Source organism: Lithobates pipiens, unplaced genomic scaffold (assembly GCF_037356315.1).
Source record: "Lithobates pipiens isolate NorthernLeopardFrog02 unplaced genomic scaffold, aLitPip1_a1.2 Scaffold_8, whole genome shotgun sequence".
NCBI classification, from domain to species: domain Eukaryota; kingdom Metazoa; phylum Chordata; class Amphibia; order Anura; family Ranidae; genus Lithobates; species Lithobates pipiens.
Genome location: NW_027507903.1, coordinates 678,388,723 through 678,416,647, shown reverse-complemented (window position 1 = coordinate 678,416,647; position 27,925 = coordinate 678,388,723). Strand labels below are relative to the sequence as shown.

Here is a 27,925-nt window from a genome sequence, read left to right as displayed (position 1 = left end):
CACATCTAATGTGCCCATTATAAGGGGTTCCCACCATCCTTGTGCTAAATTATGGGGTCTGTACACCTGCTGTGCCCATTGTTAGGGGTTCCCACTATCCCTGTGCTGAGTTCCCGGGTCTGTACACCTGCTCTGCCCATTAGGAGCAGGTCCCGCCATCCTTTTGCTGAGTTCCCAGCAATGCACAGCTGCTGTGCACATTATGAGGGGTTCCCACCATCCCTGTGCTGAATTCCCCAATCTTCACAACTACTGTTCCCATAATGAGGGGTTATCAACATCCCTGCACTAAATTTGCTGTGCCTATTTTGGGGGGTTTATACCATCCTTGCACATCTGCTGTGCACGTTATGAGTGAATCCAACCATTCCTGTGCTAAGTTCCTTTGTCTGTACACCTACTGTGCCCATTAAAAGGGGTTACCACCACGGGCGTCCGCAGGTATGGGCAAGGGGGGTCAAGTCCCCCCCCCTTGAATTGAGGATCAGATCTTAAATTCAGCACAGTTGTATCGCTATCGGGGCTTCCTGCCCACTCCGTTCCTTCCCTATTGGCCATAACTGAGGGCCAATCAAAGGAGACTAGGAGAGAAGAACATCATGGGACATGTAGTCAAAAAGATTGGCAGCCCCATTTTCCACAGGGAGGAGACTACAGCTCGATCAAGAGAGAGATTGAGAGACTGCAGCCTGGAAAAAATCTGAGGAAGAGAGTGCTACAGGACAAAGAATGAGGAGTGTTCTGGGCAGTAGCCAGCGAGACCAAGGTACAGACATGCTACACTACTGACCAGAGTCGCCCCCGGGGGACCCAGAGTGATCGATCATCCAGCCGGAGGGATCACTTTTGTAGTTTCGCTGGGTCTGGTAAGAGGGCCTGTTGGTCATTATCCATTACTTATCCTAGGGACTGTACTACGTCTGCAGTCTCTGACCATGATAATGTGATAATCACATTGCCAAAAAGGGGCGGTGCGTGGGTGACCCTAAAATGATGCCCCCCCTGAAAAAAGTTCTGTGGACGCCAATGGTTACCACTATCCTTGAGCTGTGTTCTGGCTCTGCACACCTGATGTGCCCATTATGAGGGGTTCCCACCATCCCTGTGCTGAGTTCCTTTGTCTGTACACCTGCAGTGCCCATTATGAGGGGTTCCCACCACCTCTGTGCTGAGTTCCTGTGTTTGTACACCTGCCGTGACGATTATGAGGAGTCCCCACCATCCCTGTGCTGAGTTCCTGTGTTTGTACACCTGCCGTGACGATTATGAGGAGTCCCCACCATCCCTGTGCTGAGTTCCCGGGTCTGTACACCTGTTGTGTCCATTATGAGGGGTTCCCACCATCCCTGTGCTGAGTTCCTGTGTTTGTACACCTGTCGTGACGATTATGAGGAGTCCTCACCATCCCTGTGCTGAGTTCCTGGGTCTGTACACCGGTTCTGTCCATTATGAGGGGTTCCCACCATGCCTCTGCTAATTTTCCGGCTCTGTACACCTGCAGTGCCCATTATGAGGGGTTCCCACCATGCCTGCGCGGAGTACCTGACAACTCCATAATAATGGCCATGGTAACGGAATGTGATGTCCAACAGGATCATAGAGGTGTGATGGTCAGATGTCAGCAAATATTTGGCCACATAGTGTACTTTTCCACTCACAACTTCTTTATTCCAAACTCAAATTAACTTGAGATCCTTCAAACCAGACTTCGGAGAGCTGAAGCTAAATGTTCCTTTCTTAGTGTTTTATCTCAATGATAAAACAGTATAGCGATGGATTAAGAACACAGTTTGATGGGCGATAGTCACCTCGATGGGGCAGCTGCTGTGATAGAGGGCCGGGGGCAGCCAGGTGACATTGCCTTTCCAGTTAACCAAGACTTCAACCGCAAGCCCAACCTCAAATTCACCGTCATTGCTGCGAGAAGAGAAGACAAGGGTCAGTGAGTTGGAGAAACAAATACTGGATAGGACCATTTAATATCCAAAAAGATGTCATGCGTACGGCTAAGGATCATCTTACACACTGCCAGAATAGAGCAGGGAAGGGTGAAAACTCTTTAACGGTTCCCTCTATTACCTGTCCTGTAATCACGATTCAATCACGATTCACAATCAATTCAAGAGAGAAAAATCCCCCCTGACAATTGAAGTCAATGAAATGTTCCCTAGGTTCCTCAAAAATGTGGACTTTTCCTTACTTCCAGTCCTAGTAGCAATAGCAGGGATATAGACAACAATAAAACCAAGTTCAAAAATACCCCAGGAGCCCTCAGTTCTGATGCAAACAGTGGGCTGGCTCCTCTTGGGAGGAGTTATGATGTAAATTCTTAAAAATGTTGTGATGGGCGAACGTCAGTCTGGAGGGGTATGTGGTCCTAAGCAGGTTGTAGTAGAAGACATGTGCGATTCATTTAGTTCCGAATTGAAATTCGGACAAATTGTTTGTTATTCAGAAATTTGGATGTATCTGAATTCCAAATCACAATACGAATGAAAAACAGATCTCCTGAAATAACTAAATGAAATATACGTACAAAATAACGAGATTCGAAAATCTAATTCTATTCAGATATGAATTTGGTTTGAATTTGGAAACTAATATGAAATGTAAACATTTTGCAATTCTTAGATGTGAAAAATTTGGTAGCCATATATGAATCAAAAAGAATTCAAATTTTCTAAATTCGGGCGAATTGGATTCAATTCAGTCAAACTGAATTCAGTTCAGATGAGTTCGGAAAATTTGAATTGAATTTGAAACCGAATAAACGAAACAAACATGAACGTGTTCCGAAAAAAAGAATTGAGCAAATTTAACTAAACAAAATTAGTTAATTAACAATTTTTTCATTAACAAAGCAATTTTTTTTTCGTTCTGCTCATGTTTACTAAGTAGCACCCACATGTGATGCTGAGCCCAATGAATGAGGTCAGCAGGACGACTGATGAACATCCTGACCTCTGAAAGGACTTCTCGGGCCCCCAAAACTAAAGAAAGTGAGGGCACGACTGGAATGTCAAGACTACAAATCCCACCTTTGTGGTTTGCAATAGTATATTCAGACACATACTTGTTCATAAGGACGATATCCGGCTTCCACACGTTGTCGGAGCCAATCCGCAGAGTCTGGATGCCGCCATATTCTGATGGGTCCCAGCTGAGGCGAAGGTCATTCCAGGCCTGAGAATAAAGAAATGGTTAGTTTGCCCCTTGTACACAGTCCATAGGAGCATACTGTATATCCAGCTCTTAAGGGGTGCTCTAAATTCAAAAGGGTGCCATCCTCCCCTTTCCCAAAACATAATTAGAACAATGAAGCAGAAGAACAAACATAGATTCACTAATGCAAACATAAAAAAGAGTGAACCGATGGCATAACAGTCAGGTGGGAAATAAGGCCCTGAGACCCAACGTCCCTCAAGGAGGACTTGTGCATCCATAAACCCTCTTCCCATAAAAATATCAATGACTCCAACTGGCTGGACCATCGGAAGTGACGTCATGACTCGGACCCAGAACCTATGTGGGTGCTGTCAAAAAGTACAAGAAGAGTCGACTAATAGCAGAACAGTCAAGTGGGAAAATGAGGCCCAAGACCCAACGTTCTCAAGGAGGACTTGTGCATCCATAAACCCACTTCCCATAAAAATATCAAGGACTCCAACTGGCTGGACCATCTGATGTGACAGAGGAAGTAACGTCATGACTCGGACCCAGATCCTATGTGGGTGCTGTCAAAAAGTACAAGAAGAGTCGACCAATAGCAGAACAGTCAGGTGGGAAAATGAGGCCCAAGACCCAACGTTCTCAAGGAGGACTGGTCAACCCGTAAATCATCTTCCCTTAAATACTATTTAAGACTCCTGTGGGCTAGACCATCTGATGTGACACCAGAAGTGATGTGATGACACCTTATTTCCAGTGAAACCTGGGTCCCTTTCACCGCCAACCATTGAGTAAGGCAGCCTATAAACAAGGACTGTCAACCCGAAGATGGTGGTGGGACACAGGTGCATGGGGCCAGAGTCATAAAGACAAGGCACAGGTACAGATTGTAAATGGGTCAGTCAAATTCTAATTGCCTTGGGGGATCCGGAAAGGAATTTTTTAAAGCAAATTGGACCATGGCTTATAGGGATTTCATTTCCCTTCTTCTGGATCAACTGTGGTGGGTGTAGGGTTCTGTAGATGGAGGTTTTCTATTATATTTATGTATTCATTTTTTTCCATTGGTTGACCTCAATGGACTTTTTTCAACCTGAACTAGGTAATTATAAATGAACAATGGGCACACTGACTCAGGCTTTGGCAGCACTCCACAAAATGGGGACACCACTTAGAAATGGGGAAAAACCCAGAGTTTACAGTCTGTGTATATACAGTCCAAAGAATATACTAAGCAAACATCCAAGAGTTTATTGCAAAAAATTGATTCATAGCATAAAAAAAAGCCAACACGTTTCAGAGGCCAAACTGCTATCCAAATTTCATCAGGGCTGCAAAACAAAAAATTATAAAAAATATATATTATATATCTATCTATATATATATATATCTATATATATATATATATATATATATATATATATATATATATATATATATATATGTATATATATATATATATATAGATAGATATATAAAAGTCTAGAATACCCATTTTTATTATTGTCAGATGGCCCAACCGATGGGTGTCTGGGGTAATATTTAGAAGAGGGTTTATGGCTGCACGTGTCCTCCTTGAGAACATTGGGTCTCAGACCTTATTTTCCCACCTAACTGTTAAGCAGATGGCTGAGTTTATTTGTACTTTTTCACAACTCTTGTATGCTTGTAGGCTGTATATTGAGCTCTCATGCTGTATCTTGCAGTAAATAGAATAGAAAATGTCCATATAAGGAATGCTACACCCAGAGTTGATCCACAGAAATTCAAAGAAATCCCCATAAGCCCTTGACCAACGTGCTCTAGTGTAGGGAAAATGCTTCTTGATCCGCCCCCCCAAGACAATTAGAATTGGATTGACCTGTTGCAAATCTGTATCCAGAGCCTCACTTTTACTTGTGTTTATGATTCTGGAAGTGGCAAGGCCAGGTGAACCTGCGTCCCACCACCGTCTTGGGGTTAATGCTGCCTTACGCCATGGTTGGTGGAGAAAGGGAGCCAGGTTGCATTGGAAATAACTTGTCATGACATCACTTCTGGTGTCACATCTGATGGTCCAGCCCACAAGAGTTCCAGGTATTATTTAATGGTTGCACGGGTCCTCCTTGAGAACGTTGGGTCTTGGACCTCATTTTCCCACCTGACTGTTATGCCATTGGTTGACTCTTTTTGTACTCTTTCACATAGCATTTTTTATAGTTGCAGGTTGTATATTTGAGCAACTTTGTTTCATCCTGCACTTTGTTATGTGATATATATGTATATACTGGAGATCTTTGTTCGGAATGTTTCTTTGACATCTTATTGGATTTCTGTGTGTGCTTGCTCTCCATTACTCTAATTGTGTTAGGTCTGACAGAGAAGAACATGGAATTAGTAACTGGTATCCTCATCCTGTTAGTTAAATCAAACTCGGCATGTATCCTAGATCTGGTAAAGCTTGATCGATTAGTTGACTTGTCACCACATTAAACTCTGGAAGAGCTCCTTATAAACCATCACCAAAGGTCTGCTGGCTCATTGTATAGATATAGGCCAGCAAGAATAACACGTTACATGAATTGTTTCTTCACATATTACAGCTCAGACAGGGCCAAGAGTCAGAAACAGCTGAAAAAACCTCATTCTTTCACAAACTCTTTCTGACAGCAGGTTCTTGCTGAGACAGGGGGTCGTTACCTCAGTGGCCATGCCCCAGAGAGAATTTTGGACATCCCTCTTATATGGGAGTTCTATCACCTTAGATGAAGAATTACCCTACAATTTATTTGAGAGGACAGGTTGCAACAATGGCACAATTGGTATGACCTAAAGGATGTACCTGACGACACTGTTCCATTGCCCGGATACCATTAATAAGCGACGGGTGGGGTTAACACAGGGCTGGACTGGGACAAAAATTTGGTCCTGGACTTCATCCAGACCGGCCCACTTTAATTTTGAGTGTACTCATCAGCAGTCCTCATCACCAGCAGCCCCCTTACATCACTGTCCCCATCACCAGCAGCCCCCTTACATCAGAGTGTCCCCATCACCAGCAGTCCCCTTACATCAGAGTGTCCCCATCACCAGCAGCCCCCTTACATCAGAGTGTCCCCACCACCAGCAGTCCCCTTACATCAGAGTGTCCCCATCACCAGCAGTCCCCTTACATCAGAGTGTCCCCATCACCAGCAGCCCCCTTACATCAGAATGTCCCCACCACCAGCAGTCCCCTTACATCAGAGTGTCCCCATCACCAGCAGTCCCCTTACATCAGAGTGTCCCGATCACTAGCAGCCCCCTTACATCAGAGTGTCCCGTCACCAACAGCCCCCTTACATCAGAGTGTCCCCATCACCAGCAGCCCCCTTACATCAGAGTGTACCCATCACCAGCAGTCCCCTTACATCAGAGTGTCCCCACAACCAGCAGTCCCCTTACATCAGAGTGTCCCCATCACCAGCAGCCCCCTTACATCAGAGTGTACCCATCACCAGCAGTCCCCTTACATCAGAGTGTCCCCATCACCAGCAGCCCCCTAACATCAGAGTGTACCCATCACCAGCAGTCCCCTTACATCAGAGTGTCCCCATCACCAGCAGCCCCCTTACATCAGAGTGTCCCCATCACCAGCAGCCCCCTTACATCAGAGTGTACCCATCACCAGCAGTCCCCTTACATCAGAGTGTCCCCATCACCAGTAGCCCCCTTACATCAGAGTGTCTTCCCTCTCCTCCCCCTCCCACATGTACTCACAGTTCTGAAGGCAGCATCTTGTTCCTCTCTCCAGTCATGTGAAAAGTGATAAGGGGAGAGAAGAAGGAAAGAAGGTCTGTCGGCTGTCTAGCTCCCCCTGCAGGCTGGGGGGAGCAGAAAGCCTAATCCTCTCATCAGCAAGTGATGACAGCTGCTCCTCCTGACAGGAGTGAAATCGCAATTACTCTCTGTCAGAGAGGAGGGGATCCAGGACTACAGCTGACCAGCCCACTGAGCCATCGGCCCACCAGGAAACTCACGGTAGTCCCAATGGCCAGTACATACCTGGGTTAACATAACCAGGCATAGGCTTGGGCTTGGACACTATGAGAAGGTGTCCTCCCTTACAACCTGGTGGGAGTCTCCTCTCTCCCCTTCCTATCCCATTTCTCCTCCCCCTCCCTTGGCTATCCAGTGGGCAAAGCTGGGAAGCTGGATAGGTATATTGACGTGTTTTATGGAATTCAGTAGGACTACTATGATGATGGTAGTATCTCTGCCTTCTCTTCTTCTGAAGACGTGAAGTCAGTTCATGGAACATGTCAAGATTCTCCAAGGCCTCCCCATTTATAGTGGATTCCTTGTCAAATGTTGTAGGATACATAAGTGTACACATAGTGGAAACACAAGTTGTTGGTTTGTAGGCCTCAACGGCATTGAGATTATCGAGTGTCCAGAAAAAGGAGTTTTTAGCTCTGTTCTTCAACCACTTGCGATCCGCCCGCCCGCAATGTACTGCGGATGGGCAGCCCGTACAGGGAAAGTGACGTACTGGTACGGTGCTGCCAGTTTCTGGGTTTAGGGCACCCCCCCCTCACTGATACCTGCTGTGATTGTACACAGCGGGAACCTTCAGCAGGTCCCAGCCAATGATTCATGGTCGGGACTTGCTGAACGGCTGTGTCCAATCACAGCCCAGAGCCCTGTGTTGACAAACAACACAGGACTCTGTACAGAGGGTATGAGCTCTCTGTTTCTTATCCTTGCAAAGCAGGGAAACAAAACAAAAAGATCTGTAGTAAAAATCAGCACACATTGCACATGGTTAGGCACAGAGTTAAATGTGAGGCTGGATACAATGGGGTGGAGTTTATATTTTTGGTACCCAATTTTCTTTTTTTGTATTAAGTCCCACCCATGTCATGTGTTATAGGCCGAAACCCATTAGGAGATGAGTCAGATAGGCAGTACTGGATCTTCTATCATAAACAACGAAATATGTATATTTTATATGTAACAAAACTGGCTTCTATCCCCATAGAACATACCATGTTCAAGTAGACCCTGGTGGTCATCTCTTCATCTTTCTCATTCTAAAAAAAAAAAAACAAAGTGGAAAAAAAGGATAAGAGTACAAATTGGACTTTGAGATCCAACGATGACCAAACAAATAATGAAATGCAGGTGCAGACACAGATTCTGAATGTTGGATAAGGGTGGAGTGCGGTCTGAATTGGGGAACCAACATCACAGAGATACATCTCAGCCATAGAGAACTCAACCCTTTCATCATGGCATAGGAGGAGACTGGAGAGGATAGACAGGGAACTACATTGTCCATCTAGAACCAAATGTGGAATATGGACAGGCTTACCAGACTAAGGAGCTGGGACAGACTCATCCCCAGCTGTACTGTAACCTTTTCCTGGGGGGTCCTCGTGGGCCGGACGTGAACATTGTAATTCTCGAAGATCTTATCACGGAGTATTACCTCTTTGTTGTCGGGTTGTGCCAGCGCCCCTGAAAAACAGATTACCACCATTTTATATTCTATAGATCAGATGTATTCCCTCTATTCAGTCCCAGGAGCAATGTCTTCCCTATAGCCATCGCACACAATGCCTCCCCACCAAACTGGTATCTTCAGCTTCGAAATCTCAGGAGATGATTTGTTTGGTATGGAGGAATATCAGGGAAATTGATACTTGTATAAGTGTAGAGATTATCTCCCGACACAAGATATTCTCAGCATTATCTACTCCTGAAGCTGTGGTTTATCATTGCTGTTAATAAACCTGACCTCCGGCCTCCACTTCAGTTTTGCACAGTTGCACCGGCTCCTCTCCTGGACTGAAATGGCTTCACATGTGGGAGTCTCTTATGCAAATACAGCCTACCTAGAAACACCCGGTCCTCCAGATTGCCACCCACTCATCAAGGCATTTTGATATTTGATAAGGCCTCTCAAGAGCCACTCCACTGCTTTTATCAGGCCTGAGTGCTCTTGAGAGGAGTACTGAGGCTGGGTTCTGTGATGTTTTCAGGAAGTTATGTACAGCACCATGCAAGCCCTTCCTACCAGCCATGACTTGTCTGCAGTGTATAAAGAAGCACATAAACCCAGTAATGACATAACTGGGTATAAAATAAAATATTTAATGAAAATTGAAAGGTCCACCACCCAAGACCCGCCATCTAAGACTAATCACCTAGGTCCTGCCACTCAAGACTCACCACCTAAGACCCATTACCTAGGACCTGTCACCCAAGACCCACCACCTATAACTAGCCACCTAAGACCCACCACCTAAGACTTTCCACCCAAGACCTGCCACATACGACCCACCACCAAAGACTCCCTACCCAAGTCCCTAGGACCTGCCACCCAAGACACACCACCTAAGACTAGCCACCTAAGATCCACTACCTAAGACCTTCCACTCGAGACCCACCACCTAAGACCCACCACCTAAGACCCACCATCAAAGACCCCCTACCCAAGACATGCTACTAATACCCATCACCTAGGACCTGCCACCCAAGACCCATAACCTAAGACCCACCACTTAAGCCCTTCCACTCAAGACCTGCCACCTAAGACCCACCACCAAAGATCCCCTACCCAAGTCCTACTACCTAAGACCCATCACCTAGGATCTGCCACCCAAGAGCCACCACCTAATACTAGCCATCTAAGACCCACCATCTAAGACCTGCCACTCAAGACCTTCCACTTAAAACCTGCCACCAAAAACCCCCTAACTAAGCCCCACCACCCAAGACCTTCTACCTAAGACCCACCACCTAGGACCTTCCACCCAAGATCCAACGCCACCCAGACTAGCCACCAAAGACTTGCCACTCAAGACGTTCCACTGACGACCTGCTATCTAAGACCCACCACCAAAGACCCCCTACCTAAGTCCTACCACCACTTATTTTCCCTAAGGCCCCTCCCAAAGCTCCGTACCCTCAAATTTTCCGTAAGTTTCCCTCCTCACCTACTGTTCCCTCAAATCTGCCCCAAGTCACACTCCTAAAGCCCCTGTGCCCTTATATTTGTCCCCAGCCTCCCTTTTCTGTCTCTGAAACCTAGTACTCTGTCCCCAGTACTTTGCTTCAATGGCCATATCCTTATATCTGTCCTCTGCCCCAATTAAACTTAATATGTATCTACCACAGGGTGGTCCTGAGGATACAGATTATATAGAAAACATGGTACGTCCCGATATTCAAATTTAATAAAAAGCTCAACAAATGAACTCTCTGAGCAGAATTATCTGTAATATACTGTCTGTATAAACCCATATTTGCATTTATGGTTATTAGTTCCTTGATGCCTCCATATTGGATGCCTATGGAAATATATGTAAAATATGAGGTATTTATATTATGTTATGTCTTCTTCCAGCCTCCTATATCCTAATACCACCCCCCTCACCCCCTTTAATTAAATATGTTCCCCTTCTAACCCCTGTGACTCTCATGTCTACCCAGCAGTCCACCCCCCCCCCTCCTCCTGTACCCCAACATCTGTCCCCCAATCCATCTCCTCACTCCTCACTCCCTGTAACCTATATCTGCCCTGCGGTGCAATCATCGACCCCAATATATCCCTATCTGCTTGCTTCTGCCCCTGTGACCCTCATGCCTGCTTCACAGTCCCCACCTCCTATACCCTAATATCTGCCCCCAATTCTCCTCCTCAGCCCTCATAGCTTTATATCTGCCCCGTGGTCTACTCATCACCTTCTGTAGCTTTATATCTGCCCTCAATCACCCTCCTCACCCCTCATACTCTCAGATCTGCCCCCCCCCCCCCTCAGTCTTCTCACCACCCCATATACCTTTGTGTTTGCCCTCAATTACCCTCCTCACCCCTTAGAACCTCATACTTTCTCCCAATCCCCCTCCTCACCCCTATACTCTCATATTTTGCCAGTTCCCCCTACTCACCCCTTATTATTTTTATAGCTACCCCCTTCATCCCTCATGTTTCATAGTTTGTAAGGTTGAATAAAGACACCAGTCCATCCAGTACAACCTGAGTGAGTGTCTACAACTGTCCCTATCCCTGTACATTGCACGCTCACATTGGTCCCTACCCTCAAGGAGCCCACAATCCAAGGTCCCCATTCATATACTAGGGTCAATTTTGGACAATTAACCTACCTGCATGTCTTTGGATTGTGGGAGGAAACCGGAGCACCCGGAGGAAACACACGCAGGCACAGGGAGAACATGCAAACTCCAGGCAGGTAGTGTCGGATTTGAACCAGCGACCCTTCTTACTGCTAGGTGAGAGTGCTACCCACTACACCACTGTGCCACCCACTATGTCTACCCCTAGTCTTCTCCCCACCTCCTTTACCTTCATGACTGCCCCTGATCCCCCTTCTCACCCCCTGTAACCCTCATATGTGCCCTTTCTAACACCCTGATCCTCCTGTTCACCCTTTATACTTTATACTAACACCCTATAACCCTCATGTCTACCCCCAGTCTTCTCCCCACCTCCTATACCCCTGAATCTGCCCCTGATCCTCCTCACCCTTTATCTCCTAAAATCTGCCCCTGATCCCTCTCTTCACCCTTTATACCCTAATATCTGCCCCTGATCCCCCTCCCCACCTTTTATACCCTCATATCTGCCCCTGATCCCTCTCCACACCCCTTGTAACCCTCATATTTGCCCCTCCTTACTCCCTGTACCCCCATGTCCCCCCAATCCTCACCTTGTAAAAGTGCCCAGCACAGTAGCAGCATTATTAGGAGACGTCTGTCCTCCTCCATGTCTGTTTGTCCATCTCCCCCGTCCCCGGTTATTGGCTGCAGCTGCCGGATGTGTGTGTGACGGACGGGACAACAGGGGGGTCCAATGTGTCATTCACAAAACTCTCCGCACCTGTCATACCCTTCATGTGTCCGGGCTGTACACACCATGTGTGCTGTCATTGTAAACCACCCTGTATATATAATATATACTCAGCTCTGTATATACCGCCCACCCTGTATATATAATATATACTCAACTCTGTATATATAATATATACTCAATTCTGTATATACTGCATGTGGTGTCATTGTAAACCACCCTGTATATATAATATATACTGAGCTCTGTATATACCGCATGTGCTGTCATTGTATCCCACCCTGTATATATAATATATACTCAACTCTGTATATACCACATGTGCTGTGATTGTATCCCACCCTGTATATATAATATATACTCAGATCTGTATATACTGCATGTGCTGTCATTGTTTCCCACCCTGTATATATAATATATACTCATCTCTGTATATACTGCCCACCCTGTATATATAATATATACTCAGCTCTGTACATACCGCATGTGCTGTCATTGTATCCCACCCTGTATATATAATATATACTCAGCTCTGTGTATACTGCATGTTCTGTCAATGTAAACCACCCTGTATATATAATATATACTCAACTCTGTATATACCGCCCACCCTGTATATATAATGTATACTCAACTCTGTATATACCGCATGTGTTGTCATTGTATCCCACACTGTATATATAATAAATACGCAACTCTGTATACATAATATATGCTCAGCTCTGTATATACTGCATGTGCTTTCATTGTGTCCCACCCTGTATATATATAATATATACTCAGCTTTGTATATACCACATGTGTTGTCATTATATACCAACCAATGATATACACTGTACAATGTATACAGGCCATGCTGGGACTTGTAGTCCTCCGGTCACATAATATACAGTGGATTATTATACATTTATAGCTCTGACATATATCGCAGTGCTGTACAGAGAACACTGACCCAGTCACATCAGTCTCTGTACCAGAGGAGCTTACACTCTAATACCCCCCCCCCCCCCGTCACACACTACTATTATTATTATACATTTATATAGCTATGGGTGACTGAGGTGCTTTGATTGCTGATGTTAGGCGGGTTCATGGCCAGATACATACTTATACAGATTGCTAGCTTTACTGCCAACAGAGCATTTAAATGCAGACTACACGGGGATCACACCTTTCTACAGAAAGTTATTACTGAATTTTGTGCTTGTTTGGACTTCCCCTTTAAGTTGTTGGTCGGATGATCTTGCGGTGTGTTGTGTTGTAGTTTGTGACACCGTGACATGATTGGCATGAGCTCACAGCATGACACCGAATGATTTTGAATTGGCTTCTGACTGCTGATTGGCTGATTTTCAAATATGTTTTGGTTAGATGTGACAATTCTGTCTGCGAGCCCCAAAAGGAGGGGGCGGAGTCTCCCACCCAGGACAGCCGGTAAAATACAATGAAATAACTACATTTCACACATCTATCTGATTGAGAGACACTTCTCACATTCATTCCCAACACTTAACACCACATTCCTGTCCACTGCACCATACTGCTGTCCACCTACAACCAACTACACGTCCCCTACACTCCACACCACATCTCTGTCCTCCTACTCCAAGATACACATCACCAACACCCAACAAAACACAGCCCTGACACCCCTCTACACATCCCCAACACCCAACACAGCCCTGACACCCATCTACACATCCCCAACACCCAACACAGCCCTGACACCCATCTACACATCCCCAACACCCAACACAACACAGCCCTGACACCCCTCTACACATCCCCAACACCCAACACAGCCCTGACACCCATCTACACATCCCCAACACCCAACACAGCCCTGACACCCATCTACACATCCCCAACACCCAACACAACACAGCCCTGACACCCCTCTACACATCCCCAACACCCAACACAGCCCTGACACCCATCTACACATCCCCAACACCCAACACAGCCCTGACACCCATCTACACATCCCCAACACCCAACACAACACAGCCCTGACACCCCTAAACACCTATCTACACATCCCCAACACCACATCCCTAACCCTCTACACTCAACCACACATCCCCAACACCCAACACAGCTCTGACACCCCTCTACACCTATCTACACATCCCCAACACCACATCCCTATCCCCCTACTCCAAGATACACATCCCCAACACCCAACACAACACAGCCCTGACACCCATCTACACATCCCCAACACCACATCTCTATCACCCTACACTCAACCACACATCCCCAACACCCAACACAGCCCTGACACCCCTCTACACCCATCTACACATCCTCAACACCACATCTCTATCCCCTACACTCAACCACACATCCCCAACACCCAACACAACACAGCCCTGACACCCCTCTACACCCATCTACACATCCCCAACACCCAACACTACGCAGCCCTGACACCCATCTACACCCATCTACACATCCCCAACACCCAACACAGCCCTGACACCCATCTACACATCCCCAACACCCAACACAACACAGCCCTGACACCCCTCTACACATCCCCAACACCCAACACAGCCCTGACACCCATCTACACATCCCCAACACCCAACACAGCCCTGACACCCATCTACACATCCCCAACACCCAACACAACACAGCCCTGACACCCCTCTACACATCCCCAACACCCAACACAGCCCTGACACCCATCTACACATCCCCAACACCCAACACAGCCCTGACACCCATCTACACATCCCCAACACCCAACACAACACAGCCCTGACACCCCTAAACACCTATCTACACATCCCCAACACCACATCCCTAACCCTCTACACTCAACCACACATCCCCAACACCCAACACAGCTCTGACACCCCTCTACACCTATCTACACATCCCCAACACCACATCCCTATCCCCCTACTCCAAGATACACATCCCCAACACCCAACACAACACAGCCCTGACACCCATCTACACATCCCCAACACCACATCTCTATCACCCTACACTCAACCACACATCCCCAACACCCAACACAGCCCTGACACCCCTCTACACCCATCTACACATCCTCAACACCACATCTCTATCCCCTACACTCAACCACACATCCCCAACACCCAACACAACACAGCCCTGACACCCCTCTACACCCATCTACACATCCCCAACACCCAACACTACGCAGCCCTGACACCCATCTACACCCATCTACACATCCCCAACACCCAACACAGCCCTGACACCCATCTACACCCATCTACACATCCCCAACACCCAACACTACACAGCCCTGACACCCATCTACACCCATCTACACATCCCCAACACCCAACACTACGCAGCCCTGACACCCATCTACACCCATCTACACATCCCCAACACCACATCTCTATCACCCTACACTCAACCACACATCCCCAACACCCAACACAACACAGCCCTGACACCCATCTACACCCATCTACACATCCCCAACACCCAACACAACACAGCCCTGACACCCATCTACACCCATCTACACATCCCCAACACCCAACACTACGCAGCCCTGACACCCATCTACACCCATCTACACATCCCCAACACCACATCTCTATCACCCTACACTCAACCACACATCCCCAACACCCAACACAACACAGCCCTGACACCCATCTACACCCATCTACACATCCCCAACACCCAACACAACACAGCCCTGACACCCATCTACACCCATCTACACATCCCCAACACCCAACACTACGCAGCCCTGACACCCATCTACACCCATCTACACATCCCCAACACCACATCTCTATCACCCTACACTCAACCACACATCCCCAACACCCAACACAACACAGCCCTGACACCCATCTACACCCATCTACACATCCCCAACACCCAACACAGCCCTGACACCCATCTACACCCATCTACACATCCCCAACACCCAACACAGCCCTGACACCCATCTACACCCCTCTACACATCCCCAACACCCAACACAGCCCTGACACCCATCTACACCCATCTACACATCCCCAACACCCAACACAGCCCTGACACCCATCTACACCCATCTACACATCCCCAACACCCAACACTACACAGCCCTGACACCCATCTACACCCATCTACACATCCCCAACACCCAACACTACACAGCCCTGACACCCATCTACACCCATCTACACATCCCCAACACCACATCTCTATCACCCTACACTCAACCACACATCCCCAACACCCAACACAACACAGCCCTGACACCCATCTACACCCATCTACACATCCCCAACACCCAACACAACACAGCCCTGACACCCATCTACACCCATCTACACATCCCCAACACCCAACACAACACAGCCCTGACACCCATCTACACCCATCTACACATCCCCAACACCACATCTCTATCACCCTACACTCAACCACACATCCCCAACACCCAACACAACACAGCCCTGACACCCATCTACACCCATCTACACATCCCCAACACCCAACACAACACAGCCCTGACACTCCTCTACACCCATCTACACATCTCCAACATCCAACACCACATCTCCATCCTCCTGTACCACAATACACGTCCCCAACACCACATCCCTGTCCCCCTATACTCAACCACACATCCCCAACATCCAAAATCTCATTCCTTTCCCTGACTGTTACACCCAACTACACATCTCCAACACCCAACACCATATCTCCATCCTCCTGTACCACAATACACGTCCCCAGAACCACATCCTTGTCTCCTTACACCGAGATACACATCCCCATCAACCAACATCTCCATCCCCCTACACTAAGATACACATCTCCAACACCCAACACCATATCTCCATCCCCCTGTACCAAAATACACGTCCCCAGAACGACAGCCTTGTCCCCTTACACCAAGATACACATACCCATCAACCAACATCTCCATCCCCCTACACTAAGATACACATCTCCAACACCACATCTCCATCCCCCTACACCGCAATACCCGTCCTCGACATCACATCCCTGTCCCCCTTCACCAAGGTACCCATCTCCAACACCGCACACCACATCCTTGTCCCCCTACACCAATATACACATTCCCAGCACCCAACTTCACATCCCCATCCCATTACACCAAGTTACACATCCCCAACAACCAACACAACACACCTTTGACCCTCTATACCTACCTACATATCCCCAACACCCAACACCGCATCCCTGTTCCCCACACCACATCCCTGTCCCTTTACACCAAGATACACATCCCCAACAATCAACACTACATTCCTTCCCCTTACACTCAGCTACACATCCTTAGCACCCCAAAACACAACCCTATCCTTTTATATCACATCACTGTCCCATTACACCAAGCTACACACCACCAACACCCAACTCCACATCCTTGTCCCACAAAACCCACCTACACATCACCAACACCCAACTCCACATCCTTGTCCCACAAAACCCACCCACACATCACTAACAACCAACTCCACATCCTTGTCCCTTCAACACCCACTTACACACCACCAACACCCAACTCCACATCCCTGACCCGTTACACCCAGCTACACTTCCCCAACACCCAATACCACATCCCCATGTACACCTAGATACAGATCTGATACTCCACGCCACATCCCTCTCCCCCTACACTCAACTAGACATCTCCACCACCCTACACCCATTTACTCACACCTGACATAGCATTGAACAATACACCTTCCATGCCATCTTGACACCCCATCACCATGGTGGACAACTCCTACCTGTACCATGGGACCCTCGGGTTGGATCAGAATCCAGAGAGGATGAAGAAAACACAGAACAAAGATCCTATGTATATCCAGAAGAAGAGGGAGCGTGCTGAGGAAGAGTGTGGGGTCGGAGATGGTGAGTAAGTGGGAGGATGGGTAGTAATAGACATTAATTGGAGACCTGATAGTCATGGTATCATTTTGCCCCTGCTCTGATATTTGCCCCTTCTGGTGCCCATCGGGGCAGAAAGTGGGGAACAACCGGAGAGAAAAAAAAGGTATTCTATGCATAAACTCAGAGTAAAAAATGTCTTCTTTATGGTGTTTGTTTCGTTTCTCTGGAAATGTCACCGAGTTCCACCCAAACCGGTATTCACTGTCAGTCACGTCAGATTCTCCTGCCTTAGAGGTGAACTACAGACAAACAGCTAAATACATCGATGATATATGGGGGGGGGGGGGAGCTGTTTAACACGCCAAATGATTTGTATTTCTGTTCATCCAGTCCTGAGATTTACCCAACTCTGCCACACAACACAACCCTGTCTGGCAGGGCACCTGATTTTTCTGTGATCCAGTTAACCACTTAAGGACTGGAACTATTTTTTTACACTTGCTGTTTACAAGTTAAAATATTTTTTTTTTGCTTGAAAATTACTTAGAACCCCCAAACATTATATATATATATATATATATATATATATATATATATATATATATATTTTTTTTTTTCAGACACCGTAGAGAATAAAATGGTGGTGATTGCAATACTTTATGTCTCACGGTATTTGCGCAGCGTTCTTACAAACGCAAAAAAATACACTTTTTTAAAATAAAAAAATAAGAAATCAGTAAAGTTAGCCCATTTTTTTTTTTGTGAAAGATAATGTTACGCCGAGTAAATTGATACCCAACATGTCACGTTTTAAAGTTGCGCCCCGCTCGTTGGAATGGCGAAAAAACTTTGACCCTTAATAAATTTCCATAAGCGACATTTAAAATTTTTCTACAGTTTACCAGTTTAGAGTTACAGAGGAGGTCTTGGGGTAGAATTATTGCTCTCGATCTAACGATCGCGGCGATACCTCACATGTGTGGTTTGAACACCGTTTTCATAAGCGGGCGCGACTTGCGTATGCGTTCGCTCGGAGCTCGGAGGGACAGTATGCTTAACATTTTTATTTTTATTTATTTTTTTACTTTTTTTTTATTTCTACACTGTCCCTTAAAAAAAAAAAAAAAATGCTGTATCACTTTTATTCCTATTACAATAGAAATAATAGAATAAGCATGACAGGACCTCTTTAATGTGAGATCTGGGGTCAAAAAGACTTAAAAGCATTAAAAAAATAAATAAAAAAAAAGTATTTTTTTTTTCAATAAAAAAAAAATTGTCTCTTTAAGCCCATTGGACGGAAGTGAAGTTTGACGTCGCTTCCGTCATCCAATGGTATGGAGTCGAGTGGTGGCCATCATTCCCTCGCTTGACTTCCTGTCCATCAGGGGAAAACATTGGATCGTCTCCGCCATTACCGAGGGCTCCGTTAAGCGACGGAGATACCTTATTTAAGATTCGTTGACATCATCACTGGGTCTCTGTGCTTCTCTATACAGATACATGCAGATCATAGCTGGTAGAAAGGGATTCCAAATAACAGCAGACCACCCTCCATAACGCCCAGATGTAATGCTAAGCTTCCATGTTTGAAAGAACCGAAATGCCTCCTTCCTCTGCTAACAGCATGAACAAATTCTGACAAGTTTTCCTGACATCAAGAGAAAAAAGGTGACAGGGGAGGGACCTCCAACGGATTGACAGCCTCAGCTCTGTTCCTGTGTATTGTGTGCGGGGGGGGGGGGGGGGGGTAGCCCAGGGGCGGACTGGCCATTGGGCCACTCGGGCACTGCCCGGGGGCCCCCGTGCCACTAGGGGGCCCCATCAGGGTTGCCAGCCTCAATAAAACCAGGGACAGTATGTAAAAATTTGTGTTTTTTTTTTTTTTACATCTGTCTCTGAAATGTCCCTTACTAACATCCTTTTGGTCTAAAAATCCTGAGATTATAGCTGCCCCACCTCTCCAGTACCTTTTCAGCCATTAGAAACATGTCTGTGTATACTGTGTGATTGTATACTGTGTATGTTTGTGTCTACTGTGTGGCCCCATAATCTCTGATTGCCTGGGGGCCCCATAATCTCCTATTGCCCGGGGGGCCCCCATGAGTTGTCAGTCCGCCCCTCGGCCGAAAAAGGACCGCTGGATTAACCCTTTTTCAGCCGCTAGCGGGGGTTAAAACCGCCCTGCTAGCGGCCGCTAGAACGCTGGCAAAGGGCTGCTGCAGCGGTGCTTTGTGTGCAATTTTAACCCTTTTTCGGCCACTAGCGGGGGTTAAAACCACCCTGCTAGCGGCCGCTAGAACGCTGGCAAAGGGCCGCAATCGCACACAAAGCACCGCTGCAGCGGCGCTTTGCCAGCGTTCTAGCTCCATGTCTAGTTCTAGATATGGAGCAGGGAGCACAATGCTGAACCGGAAGTACAATAACCAAGTACAGTACCCAGGAAGCAGATGAAAAAAAGAGATGAATATTTTTCCTATTGGCTGAAAAAAAAACGCCGAAGTTAAAAAAACGCCGGAGAACGCTGTATGCAAACGCGACAAAACGCCGGTAAAAACGCTCAAAAGCGCTACGCTGAGGTGTGAATGCAGCCTTAGAGGTGAAAAGTCTCGGTCCCTCCTTAACCCCTCCCACTGGCCAGTGATATACCTGATGGTGGCTGGCGTTGGGGCCCAAGATGACGTTGGAGCACTCATAAACAGAGTTTTTGTAATCCCAAGGGAAATAAGGGGATCATTTTCAAACTAAATCTCCAGGAGGTCCCACACTGGGGTGGTCTTTTTCAGAGGAGAGTGATAAAGAAGGTGGCCTTTGGCCACCTGCTTTATTACTGAGGGAGATGATAGCAGCTTTTATCACTATTGCAGCAATCCTGGGTAAAACCACAGGTGTTCCGGGTGTAAAAGTCCTCTCCTAAAGCCCATTGGGTCCCTCCACTCTGATGCATGGTCTCCTGCGCACACTCAGCGCTCCTTTCCGACAACAGCAGCCTCGGAGTAGGTGCAGCAATGCAGTCCTGGTCTAGTGACACCGGGAGCTTTGTCACTTGGCAGTGTGTGTCTTCAGCTCAGCAGCTTCCCCTCACTCTCCATTTGGCTTTCTGTCCTTTTTCCTTCCGCCTGTCTTGGGGGGGCTCAGGGGGCAAGGGTTGGAATGTTTTGGAAGATTCCTAGTGACCCCAAGATTCATAGTGCCCCTGACTTTTTGAGAAGATTCAAAGGGAGCCCCAAGATTTTGAGTGCCCCTGACTTTCCGAGACGATTCAGAGTAACCCCTGAGATTCTTACTGCCGCTGGCTTTCCAAGCAGATTCTAAGTGACTCCAAGATTCACTGTGTCCCTGGCTTTCTAAGAAGATTTGGAGTAACCCCAATATTCTTAGTGTCCCTGACTTTCTGAGAAGATTCCAAATTACCCCAAGAGTTTTAGTATCCTTTACTTTCTGTGAAGATTCCTAGAGACCCCAAGATTTTTTATTTTTATATTTTTAAACGTAACTGTTTATTGAAAATTCAATACAGCAGAATAGAAACATCGCCAAATCGGCATACCCAGGCGTCATTGTACATATATATATATATAAAGGGTAAATGGTAACAAGGAGTGAGGTGTCTAAACCTGTAGTATCTAAATAGTTACATTAAGGACTTACGGGGTTGACAATGGGTAGACATTGCTGGATAGGGGAAGAGAAAAAAAAAAAGAAAAAACACAAAAAGTGGAAGAACATGACTGCAAATAGGTATAAGATACAAGGTATCATTTATGAGAAAGCGTGTAGATAATGTACTGGAGTTTACCGGTGGGATATAATTAACATAAAGGCGCGCTTCTAGAGTTTATGATCCAGAGCTCCCAAGTTTTGTAAAAACGATTTGTGGAGATGTTAGCTTTGGCAAAAGAATACTCCAATAAGAAGTTCTGGTTGAGTATCTGGATGGTTTCTTTCAATAGAGGGGGTGTGTCGATTTCCACTTTCTCGCGATCGCCAATCTTGCTGCAATAAGTATGTGGGATACTAGAGTCTGTAGGCCAGGTAGGAATATCCAGTCCCAGGAGTAGATCCAATGGGGACATTGGGAGGGTTACCCCAGATATGGAAAAGATTAGGTCCTTCACTTTGTCCCAAAATCTTCTAATAGGGAGGCATTCCCACCATATATGTAATAGGGATCTGAATTTTGTCGCAATTTCTCCAGCAATTGGGTGAAGTATTCAAGTATATCCTTGCCAGTCTTTCTGGGGTGAAATACCATTTATGGAATAGCTTTTGTGCTGATTCCCAGTGGATAATGCAGTGGGATAAGCGTAAGGGTAGTGAGAGGTCCTTTTGCCATTGTATCTGCATAGATGGTTGGTCTGTCAACGAGGACCAGTATTGTATAACGGGGGAGAGTAAGTCCGGAGAAGGTTTAGTGAGCAGTTTATATATCCGAGAGATCCCTTTGCATTTGGATACATCAAGATTGTAGTGTATAATCAGGGGGAGCGAGAGACAGTCCGAAGTTGAGCAACGAATTTTTGAGAGGGTGGATCTGATCCGTAGGTAGAGGAAGAAAGTTTGTTTGGGAAGGCCATATTGCTCTACTAGGTGGGTGAAGGACTTTAGAACTGTTTCCGAGAAGAGCGATCCAATGTTAGCAATGCCGGTTTTGGTCCATTCCGATAGGGGTAAGCCCGGAGAGATAAGTTGGAGTGCTTCAATGGGTATTTTGGTCAAGGTTTCCGTGGAAATCCCTTGTGTAGATTGTATTATTGCAGTCCAAGCCTTTGTGGAGGCTGTAATGGTATCAAGTGGGTAGCGCTTAGGTTGGAGATTGAGCTATGTGACAGCCAAGAGGAGTTTAGGGTTTGTGCGTAGCATGGTAGCTTCTATCTGTTTCCAAGTTGTGTGACGCTTGTCTGACCACCAGGTCTTCAGTTGGTCCAGGATGGATGCTCGGTAGTAGGCTTGGATGTCTGGTGCACCTAGGCCTCCAGATTTAACTGGAGTTAATAGCGTCGCTTTTTTCACTCTGGGGCGTTTTTGTTGCCAAATAAAGTTGTTAATGATTCCCTGGAGTTTTTTTTTATTTGATTTTGCATCAATGGAAGGGGTATGGTTCGAAAAAAATATAGGACATACATTTTAGCCTGAGCTATCCTTCCAGCCCAAGAAGCCAGAATTCGGCTCAGATCTTTCATGAGGTTGGTAAGCTTGCCTACAAGGTCTTCTAACTTGGTTCTGAGTAGTGTTCGGCTAGGGGATGTCAAATGAATTCCTAAATAAGGAAGAAAGGATTTAGGGGCTCAGGCAAAGGGGAAGGTGGAGGAGATTGTTTTAGACGTCTGTGGGTCTAGGCCAAGATTGAGCATAAGGGATTTACTGTGGTTCAGTTTGTACATGGATATTTTGCTGAACTTTTCTAAGACTGTATGTACAGCCGGTAGAGAGGATAGGGGATTAGTCAGGGCTATAATCACGTCGTCAGCGTAGAGGTCAATTTTATGGTCAACATCTCAGATTTTTATACCTGAGATCAGTGGATCAGTTCTTATGGTTTGTTCTAGGGGCTCCATCACCAGGGCAAAGATTATTGGGGATAGTGGACATCCTGGTCTGGTGCCATTGGTAATTTGGAAAGGTTGGGAGACAACCCCTGATGTCCAAATACGTGCTGACGGGTGGGAATATAGGCCCATTATGGCCCTAAGGAATGTGCCAGATATTCCAATTTTGCGGAGGACTGTTTCCATATAGGGCCAATACACTCTGTCGAACGCCTTCTCCGCATCCAACGCTAGGAGCAGAGAAGGCGTTCCAGTGTGCTCTGTCCATTGGATTAAGTCTATAAACCGTCTAGTTCCATCTGAAGTTTGCCTGCCGGGCACAAATCCAACTTGGCCTGGATGTATAATCTGGGGAATGACAGAGGAAAGTCATTGCGCAAGCAGTTTGGCATAGAGTTTTGTGTCCGTGTTTAGGAGAGAAATAGGGCGGTAGTTGGCGGGGTTGTCTGGGGATTTTCCTGGTTTGGGGATGGTGACCACTAAGGCAGCGAGGGATTCGTTTGGGATTACCCCTGTGGTTGCAAGCTGGTTATAAATGTCGCATAGATGAGGGACTAAAGGTTGGGAAAATCATTTACAGTGGTGTGAAAAAGTGTTTGCCCCCTTCCTCATTTCCTGTTCCTTTGCATGTTTGTCACACTTAAGTGTTTCGGAACATCAAACCAATTTAAACAATAGTCAAGGACAACACAAGTAAACACAAAATGCAATTTGTAAATGAAGGTGTTTATTATTAAAGGTGAAAAAAAATCCAAACCATCATGGCCCTGTGTGAAAAAGTGATTGCCCCCTAAACCTAATAACTGGTTGGGCCACCCTTAGCAGCAACAACTGCAACCAAGCGTTTGCGATAACGTGCAATGAGGCTTTTACAGCGTCCTGGAGGAATTTTGGCCCACTCATCTTTGCAGAATTGTCCTAATTCAGTTACATTAGAGGGTTTTCGAGCATGAACGGCCTTTTTAAGGTCATACCACAACATCTCAATAGGATTCAGGTCAGGACTTTGGCTAGGCCACTCCAAAGTCTTCATTTTGTTTTTCTTCAGCCATTCGGTGGTGGACTTGCTGGTGTGTTTAGGATCATTGTCCTGCTGCAGAACCCAAGTTCGTTTCAGCTTGAGTACACGAACAGATGGTCGGACATTCTCCTTCAGGATCTCTTGGTAGACAGCAGAATTCATAGTTCTTTTTATCACGGCAAGTCTTCCAGGTCCTGAAGCAGCAAAACAGCCCCAGACCATCACACTACCACCACCATATTTTACTGTTGGTATAATGTTCTTTTTATGAAATGCAGTGTTCCTTCTACGCCAGATATACTTGGACACACACCTTCCAAAGAGTTCCACTTTTGTCTCATCGGTCCACAGAATGTTGTCCCAAAAGTCTTGGGGATCATCAAGATGTGTTGTGGAGAAATTGAGACGAGCTTTGATGTTCTTTTTGCTCAGCAGTGGTTTTCTCCTTGGAACTCTGCCATGCAGGCCATTTTTGCCCAGTCTTTTCCTGATGGTGGAGGCATGAACGCTGACCTTAACTGAGGCAAGTGAGGCCTGCAGTTCCTTGGACGTTGTTGTGGGGTCTTTTGTGACCTCTTGGATGAGTCGTCGCTGCGCTCTTGGGGTAATTTTGGGCGGCCGGCCACTCCTGGGAAGGTTCACCACTGTTCCATGTCTTCGCCATTTGTGGATAATGGCTCTCACTGTGGTTCGCTGGATTCCCAAAGCTTTGGAAATGGCTTTATAACCCTTTCCAGACTGATAGATCTCAATTACTTTCTTTCTCAATTGTTCCTGAATTTCTTTGGGTCTCGGCATGATGTGTAGCTTTTAAGGATCTTCTGGTGGACCTTACTGTGTCAAGCAGCTCCTATTTAAGTGATGCCTTGATTGTGAACAGGTGTGGCAATAATCAGGCCTGGGTGTGGCTAGAGAAATTGAACTCAGGTGTGGACAACCACAGTTATAGTATGTTTTAACAAGGGGGCAATCACTTTTTCACACAGGGCCATGATGGTTTGGATTTTTTTTCACCTTTAATAATAAACACCTTCATTTACAAATTGCATTTTGTGTTTACTTGTGTTGTCCTTGACTATTGTTTAAATTGGTTTGATGTTCCGAAACACTTAAGTGTGACAAACATGCAAAGGAACAGGAAATGAGGAAGGGGGCAAACACTTTTTCACACCACTGTATAGTATTTGTTGGGGAGTCCGTCAGGGCCCGGGGCTTTATGTAGTGGTAAGTTTTGGATCAATTTGTGGATCTCAGCGTGCGTAAAGGGAGTTTCTAGGCAGTCAAGTTGTTCTGGGGAGATGGAGGGAAGTGAGATGGAGGATAAGAAGTTGGCAATGTCCGGTTGGGTGGGGAGTGTATAGGTTGTATAATTTTGTGTAAAAATTGCCAAATTCATTTGCGATGTCCAGCGGGTTAGTCAGGCGTTTACCTTGGGAGTTAGTGAGATGTGCAATGTTTTTGTTGGCGAATTGCTTCTTGAATTGTCTGGCCATGTAGGCCCCCTGGTTTGTTGGCTGCTGTGTAAGTTTGAAGCCAAAGTCTTTTAATGTAATAGTCAAAGTTTTTGAGAAGGTGGTCGCTGAGCTGGAGCCTAAGGGTTTTAAGTTCCGAGGAGATAGCATTCGAGGGGGATTTCTTGTTGATGAATTCTAGTGATCAGATCTGCTTTGGAAGGGATTCTGTGGTGAAAGAGTGTTTTTTCTTTGCCTGGGACCCGAGTTTAATAAAAAGACCCCGTAGGCAAACTTTATGAGCATTCCATATAATGGCGTGATCAGATACAGAATTTACATTTTGTTAAAAATAAGTCTCAATCTCGGATCGTATTTGGGATTCAAGGTTGGGATGGTTAAGGAGAGAGGTGTTTAATCTCCAGACCGTATGTCTAGGAGTTTGGGATTGGGAGGCTAGTTTAATTGTGACCGGAGCCTGGTCAGACCAGGATATTGTACCTATGTGGGAGGCCGTAATAGATTGTAGCAGGTGTTTGTCCGTGATAAATAGGTCGATCCGAGAGTAAGACTGGTGCGGTGGGGAGAAAAAGGTGTAGTCTCTCTCTAAATCATGCATGCATCTCCATGAGTCATATAGGTCCTCGCATTTAAGGAGGGAGGATAGTGCTGAGGGTCTGCTTCTTGAAGGACTGGTTGTATCCAGTGTGTGGTCAATTATTTCATTAAAGTCTCCGCAAATTATCAGAGGGGAGGATCTATAAGGAGCGGGTTTAGAGAAGAGGGTGGTATTAGGGGCATAAATATTGACTATGGTGAGGGGGCGGTTGTCAAATGTGGCTAAGGCCGCGTACACACGGGCGGACTGTTCGCCCAACTTTGTCCGCTGAACAGTGTTTGGGCGGACAGTCCGCTCGTGTGTGGGCGTTCAGCGGACAGTTTGACGAACAAGGTTTTTCGGAAATTCCGTAAAACTGTCCGCTGAAACCTTGTTTGAGCGAACAGTCCGCCCATGTGTAGGCTTGTTCGTCAAACTAAGTTCCGCGCATGCTCAGAAAGGATTTACACGCCGAAAGTTATAATGCAGTGTATAGGACGTCGTATTTTTCGTCCCGTCGTATGTGCCGTTCACGTCATCGCGCACGGTTTCAGCAAACTGTTCGTTCGTCGTGTGTGGCCATGTCCGTCCATGCTAATTTTGAGCGGACTGTTTGCCGAAACTGTTTGACGGACAAAGTTGGGCGAACAGTCCCCGCGTGTGTACGCGGCCTTAGAGGAATAGAAATCTGCCATCCTCATCGTATTCGCAGTGGTGCATTGTAAATTTTATATTCGCGCTTATGGCGATCATAACACCTCTCTTCTTTTTTGGGGAAGAAGCAGTGGGGGTATTTTTTGTTACTGCACTGGTGTTGTTTAAGTTTTGAGAAGTGGGTCTCTTGTACATAGAGAATATCTGCATGTTGGTGTATTACTTCCTTCCATAGGAGGTTGCGTTTGAAAGGCGTATTAAGACCCTTGACATTCAGGGAGGTGATCGTAAGGGAACATGGCAGAGAGGAGGCTAAGGAGGTGCGAGCAGAGGGAGAGAGACCACACCTACCAGTGATACTTAAAAAAAAAAAAGGGGGGGGGTAACAACAAATAACTTTACGGTTATTACTACTCAAGACCGTTTAGTTAAGAAAAAGCAGTTAAACAGTATCAAAACAGCTTTTAACGATGAGAAATGTCACAAAAATTTGTGCTCAGCACACTTTTAACCTGGGGGGTGGGAGGAAGGGGTAAAGGTGTGTCGCCCAGGCTGGATTCGAGTGAGCTGGGGACAGGGGCTTTGATAGAGTCAAGTTTTTTTCCACCGGTTTGGTTGTGATGTTCTTGGTGGAGTCAGACGATGAGCCAGAGGAGTTTGAGTGACCCGTGTCTCTCGGGGCAATAGGGAGGAGGCCTCAATTGGTCAGCTTTTTATATCCAAATTTTAGGGTGAGGATCGGGATGATCTTTTGTTGATAGGTGACCAGCAATTTGGTTGGAAAGCCCCACTTTA

At 46.3% G+C, this 27,925-nt stretch overlaps 2 protein-coding genes across 3 annotated transcripts in view; one reads left to right on the top strand and one right to left on the bottom strand.

Annotated features, from left to right (window-relative positions):
- LOC143962036 (acetylcholine receptor subunit beta-like) overlaps positions 1–18,015 on the bottom strand; it is a 35,673-nt gene extending 17,658 nt beyond the window's left edge. Inside the window, exons 1-5 of one of the 2 annotated variants that reach the window (XM_077471379.1) lie at positions 17,755–18,015; positions 8,501–8,646; positions 8,175–8,219; positions 3,074–3,183; positions 1,809–1,917 (exon numbers count right to left, since the gene is read on the bottom strand). In XM_077471379.1, coding sequence (XP_077327505.1) covers positions 1,809–1,917; positions 3,074–3,183; positions 8,175–8,219; positions 8,501–8,527 — 291 coding nt within the window. In that variant the 5' untranslated portion in view covers positions 8,528–8,646; positions 17,755–18,015. Of the gene's footprint in view, positions 1–1,808; positions 1,918–3,073; positions 3,184–8,174; positions 8,220–8,500; positions 8,647–11,861; positions 11,993–17,754 lie in introns of those variants that run through there. The other variant, XM_077471378.1, reaches the window with a different exon arrangement.
- The window catches only part of LOC143962034 (protein mono-ADP-ribosyltransferase PARP14-like), a 109,683-nt gene continuing 96,955 nt past the window's right edge, over positions 15,198–27,925 (top strand). The window contains exon 1 of the mRNA XM_077471376.1: positions 15,198–17,878. Coding sequence (XP_077327502.1) covers positions 17,737–17,878 — 142 coding nt within the window. The 5' untranslated portion in view covers positions 15,198–17,736. The remainder of the gene's footprint in view (positions 17,879–27,925) is intronic.